Source organism: Juglans microcarpa x Juglans regia, chromosome 3D (assembly GCF_004785595.1).
Source record: "Juglans microcarpa x Juglans regia isolate MS1-56 chromosome 3D, Jm3101_v1.0, whole genome shotgun sequence".
Classification (NCBI taxonomy): Eukaryota; Viridiplantae; Streptophyta; class Magnoliopsida; order Fagales; family Juglandaceae; genus Juglans; species Juglans microcarpa x Juglans regia.
In genome coordinates, this window is record NC_054598.1 from 39,527,642 (window position 1) to 39,533,641 (window position 6,000).

The window sequence follows — 6,000 nt, forward strand, 5'->3', positions numbered from 1 at the left end:
TAAAATAATATGAGATAAATTTGACTTAGGCTATTATATTCACATCAAATCTTCAAATTGAATTATTTATTTATTCATTATATAGTAATAAAATAATATTAATTTCAAAAAATAATTAATTTTTTTAATTATTAATTTATTTAATTTTATCATTCTACTTATTATATGATTATACGTTAAATAGTAGTCATATTCTAATTTATTTAATTGGTTAATGGAAATGTACTACATAGTTAATCAAAATATGGCCATAACGTGCACACACAAAAGCAATAATAAAATAAAATAAACACAAAAGTACAAAGGAATTAAAGAATGCCCAAAAGAAGGCACCCAAGAGGTAAATAATAAAATAAAGATTTGATGGTTCTACAGTATACATCAAATTTGATTTTAGTTTTAGAATTATTGTAGCTAAAAGTTACTGCAGTTACCCTTTGCCTAATTCAATGTGGACGGTTTTGTTCTCCTAATAGCTAAAAAGTACATTTATTTTATATTTAGCTATTTCATTAAGAATGCTCTAAGAGGTGACATTGTTATTTTTGGAGAAGAAAACATGCATATTTGAGGAAAGGAAATATTAGTATGTTGTTTGACTGTTTATGTTTTTTTTTTTTTTTTATATATATATATATATTTTTTTTTAAAATATTTAAATATATGAAAAAATATAAATAAATAAACAAATTTATGGTAAACGGCACGCGCAACTGTTAGTACTGGAGGGTAAGCTACTAAGCTGGCACTACTTTAAGAAATTGTTTTTTCAAGTGTTCTCTCTCATTCATATGGGAGTAGAAATACTCGTTGGGAATCGGATAAGAAAATATGCATCTTTTAACAAATTGTTTATAAAATCTCGGAATAAATCATTTTATAGGAAATATTCGAGACACTTCTTTTCCTTTTAAATTAGAAAATGTTTGGAATTGGTCTCATTTACGTCCGTTTGGATATAAAAGTGAGATGAAATTTATCTCATCTTATTTTAATTAATAATTTTATTATTATTTATAAATCATCTTATCTCATCTTATTAAATTTTAAAACATATAAAAATTTTGTTAATATTTTATTATTAAAAAAATGACAGTAAAGTAAATAAAGACAAAGATTGTGATATTTATTTTAGAATAATATTAAGAAGAAGTTATTGTAATAGTGTATACTTTGCACTCATTATATAATTACTTTTAATTTTTTATTTTTTTATTTTAAACTTGAGAGATGTGTAATCTAACTGATACCATATATTTTTAATAATAATTTCTATTTATATTTATTTTTTATTTTATTATTACAGAGCGTCTACATGGGTTTTATATTCCTACAAGTCGTAGAAAGATGTGGCCTGTGTGCATTTAACCCTTTGCTCCTCGGTCGAGACGCTACCATTGTGACATTCTCCGCAACTGTCCGCACCAGCTAACATTCTCTCTCTCTCTCTCTCTCTCTCTCTCGGTCTCTCCCGGAGCTGCTTTTGCCAAATCTGAATCCCAAGCTCGACTCTTGTGCTAGCTCCCATGGCCGCCCGACTTTTGGCCTCCTCCTCAACCCCTAAACCTGCCTTCCGTATCTACCAGTACTCCCAACTCCTCCACAAACCCACAACCGCCCTCGCTCCCTCACTCCTCCACCGCAGCACAATCATCAAAACCTCAAGAAAAACATGCTTCACTCTCTGTGTGATCATGGACGACCAAAAGCAAAGTAGCCAGTTGGAGAATCTCGTAGATGAAGGTCCCGATGGTATGAATTATCAGATCCCATCCGAACGTGCGGCAGAGAGGTTGGCCAGGAAGAGATCGGAGAGGTTCACCTATCTAGTAGCTGCTGTTATGTCTAGCTTTGGTATTACTTCCATGGCTGTCATGGCTGTTTATTATAGATTTTCTTGGCAAATGGAGGTACTTCCTTCTGCTTCTGTCTAACTGTCTGTCTTTCTCTCTCTCTTGAAGGATAGTTTGTGTATATTTATGACCTGTCGAGTGGATTTTGTTTTGGTATAGGGCGGTGAGGTGCCTTTGTCTGAAATGTTCGGTACATTTGCACTCTCTGTAGGGGCTGCTGTAAGTTTAATTATTCTTTCGTTATGGGAAATTTTGGATAATGAATTGAAATTCAAAAGTTGGGAGTTTTGAGTCCATTTCTTGTGCTGAATTGAACTGAGTAGTTCTGATGTTTAGGTGGGTATGGAGTTTTGGGCAAGGTGGGCTCATAAAGCTCTCTGGCACGCTTCCTTGTGGCACATGCATGAGGTATATATATGTTTCCCATGTCTCGGTTTATTTTGCCTTTGACAAACGTTTGAAGAAGAGAATCCTAAATTTTTGCTTTTATTTGCAGTCCCACCATAGACCTAGAGAAGGACCATTTGAACTCAACGATGTTTTCGCCATAATCAACGCCGTCCCTGCTATTGGTCTCCTCTCCTATGGTTTCTTCCACAAAGGCCTTGTGCCTGGTTTGTGTTTTGGTGCTGTAAGTCTCTCTAGATACCTTTCTCTCTCATTATCTTTCTGAAACTGACTTCATTGTTCTTTAATAACGGTTTAATTTGATTATAATATTTACATTCATACAAAAAAAGAAATCGTAGTTAATTACTGGGGATTGCTAATGATCTTTACTTTATGTGACGAAAAGGACTAGGTGAATTTCTAATATTGACCTTTTGACTTGGAGCAGGGTCTAGGAATTACAGTGTTTGGCATGGCCTACATGTTTGTCCACGATGGTCTGGTCCATAAAAGATTCCCAGTGGGGCCCATTGCCAACGTCCCCTATTTTAGAAGGGTTGCTGCTGCACACCAGGTACTATTCACCACTCATACAAAATGATGAATTATTTTATCCTTGTGCCAAACAAGCATTTGTATACATGTTTTTCATCTTTCTTTGGAACAGAATTTCGATAAAGATCATTACTTTGTTTGGTTTGATGTCTTTCTGCAGCTTCATCACTCAGACAAGTTCGACGGTGTGCCATATGGTTTGTTTTTGGGACCCAAGGTACGTAGGTTCTGTTTATTTATTTATTTAAAAAGGGTTGTTTGTAAGTTTGTTTCAGTCTAAGGGTGACTGGAATTGTTTTGCTTTGTGGTGCAGGAACTGGAAAAAGTGGGAGGCCTGGAAGAGTTAGAGAAGGAGATAAATAGGAGAATCAAATCGTATGAGGTTTCATGAGTTATAAGTGAATGGGAACCCCTTTTGTAACACAAGGTTTGATGTAGATGATGTATGGTAGAGTGATTATAAATATCAATGGTTTTGAGGCCCTGATCATTGTTTTCATGCATGGGCAGAGAGGAATTAAGTACTCGAGGGATTCTAGTCTCTAGATGTGTGTCCCACTTAAAAGACTATATATATATATATATATATATATATATATATATATATATAGCACCCTCTTGTACGAATCCCATGTTACAACTTGTGTGAATATATTGCTCAGAAGTGTAAAACAAGCACCTATACCAATCTTGTTTTAATTTGGAAGTGCTTTAATTTGCAAAACCCACCGTTTCTGTTTGATCTTTTAATTAACATTGCCTTAAATGAAAAGGGTTAAGGACACAAAAGGGATCAGATGAGAGATCTAAACAAAAATATAGTCATGTATAAAAACATGGAAAACAATAATATGTTGTTCTAGACTTCTAGGTATATATATATTCATGGACGATGCCAGGGTGATCGAAAATGGTGCCTCCATATTGTACCTGCAAATGTTTTTTTTTTTTTATTTTAATCATTTTTTATATATCTTTAATTTTTTTTTAAAAAAAATCAATTCACTAAAAGTTCAAAAAAAAAAAAAAAAAAAAAAAAAAAAAAAAGGGTCGCTTTTATGTTGTGTCAAGCATTGCAACCCTTAGTATGCAACGCCGCAAACGCACATTTTCACTTGTAGTAGGGTGAAGTAAAGTGTTTTACGTTTCTTTTAGAAGTATTTGTTAATTGCTTTATTTCCTTTATTGTAAATTCGTTATTTTGGAACACGTCAGCATCTACTAGAGCAGTGGTATGTTTTTCACAAGAATTTTGTTATATACAAACAAGTTTACGTACTAATCTGTGTATTAATATTATTGCCTTCATATTCTAAATTCAAATTAACACTGCTTTCAATAAAATTTACTTTCTGACCAATCATATTGAATGGATACGCGTATTAGTGCGCATAATCGCTTACAATTAGATTTTTCCTTTTCATAGAAGAGGGTATATGAGTGGAGGGGAGGGAAAAAAATAGGCATATGAAAAGCTTGTAAGAAAATCCTTATACTCAGAAGGTTGGGGATTCCTCGAATAATCCTGTTATCATTTTCAGTAATATCATTACAGCAGAGTTCATAGGTTCATTACTCCATTGTTCTATTCATTCCCAGGTATTACAACCAACCCCATAACAATTGGCATCATAGCCCAACAATCCTTTATGAAGGACGAAACAAGATTCAAGCAAGAGCAAGAGTAAGAAATTTTGTTGGTGAGGAAATTTATGGAAGAAATTTTTACAGCAATCCTTCAACTCAAGGATTTAGCCGAACGAACACAAAAATTACAAGATTTTTCGGCAACAATTAAACAAATTTTCGAATGATTTTGTAGAATCATTCTTGCAAGATCAGATGTAGGAGAAGAGCTGTGCTACGGATCATCCACTGTTCACAGTTGATCCGTAGCACACGTGATGTGTATTATTTATTTATTTATTTTAATCCAAAACCGACGCATTTCAGCTCATAACCCCCACCCGATTCCCTCTATCAGCCCACCCAACCTCGCCGTGCGCCACTTGCAGTCACCGGCCACCACCATCGTCAGCCTCTAGCCCCATCGTCAGTACCGCTGATGCTCATGTACTCCTCCCTCGCCGTGCCGCATACTCCTTCCTCGCCAAGCAACCAAATCGTGAAATGTCACTGCCCACCTCCTTAAGCCAACCTAGCCACCACTATCGAACCCCACGACCTCCCAGCAACCCCCATCGTTGAACCCAAATCACAACAACCCCCAATTGCAGCTCAGATCAGCCCAACTTGAAATGGGTCTCCCCCTCTCTCGCCACCATGCCGCCACCGTACACCAGCCCAGCCACCACCACCGAGCCTCACGACCTCGCAGCAACCTCCACTGTCGAACCCCAGTCATGACAACTCCCTCCTCCATTTCCATCGCAGCTCAGATCAGCCCCTGGTAGCAATGGAGTGTTTTCAACTTTTCGAATTTGGGGGGAGGGGGGCAGGTGTGTTTTGGATGATGTGTGAACAGGGGCTGCTCCCAAAACTTTTTCATAGGAGAATGAAGAGAATGATTTTATGAATGTTCCATTGAAAGAAATCTCTCTTCCCTCCCTCTTCTTAAATCTCATACTTAATAAAAATAAACCATGGCCAAAAAAGGAGAAGACCCAGCGATTCGGACCATTCTCAACACCCACAGTAAGGACTGGAGCGCCTTAGATTTTGTGGACACTATAAGGAAATTTGATCTCGATGGTGGCAAATTTCAATGTCTCCGCTCCTCACCCTTCTCGTTTGTCCTTGACCACCAACCCTTCTGCAGTCCTCTGTCCTTCCCAAAAAATCCATTCTCAGAAATCGATTTCTCCATCCATTCTCAGAAATCATCAAATACCCATTTTTTCATTCCTCAAACTTTATATCCATGAAAATTAATTGACTCATGCATAGATGAAGACCACAAAAATCCATGGTCACGGCGTCCTTAACTCAGCGTCTCCAGTGGGTCATCCTTTCACTCTCTATTATCTTCACCAATACCTCCAGACCTAGATTCCCCTCATCTCTCATGGCTCTCCAATCCCTATTGACCAGAAAAACCACCCTAGGTTGAGGCCTTCACCATCTTCAGATTTCTTTTCTTCTCGATCCTCCCTACAATTATGGGGCCATCAAACCAGCCATGAGCAACGAGATCTTGCAGCTCCACCATCACAAGCATTTGCAGACTTACATTACCAACTAC

General features: G+C 36.7%; 1 protein-coding gene across 1 annotated transcript; it reads left to right on the forward strand.

The window, feature by feature from the left end:
- The first annotated feature begins 1,352 nt into the window (after nt 1-1,352).
- On the forward strand, nt 1,353-3,476 carry LOC121256238 (beta-carotene hydroxylase 2, chloroplastic-like). The gene is made up of 7 exons (XM_041156939.1): nt 1,353-1,910; nt 2,013-2,072; nt 2,190-2,261; nt 2,350-2,484; nt 2,692-2,817; nt 2,959-3,015; nt 3,112-3,476. The coding sequence occupies exons 1-7, from the start codon at nt 1,527-1,529 to the stop codon at nt 3,187-3,189; spliced, it is 912 nt and encodes a 303-aa protein (XP_041012873.1). The 5' UTR covers nt 1,353-1,526; the 3' UTR covers nt 3,190-3,476.
- Nucleotides 3,477-6,000: the final 2,524 nt, after the last annotated feature.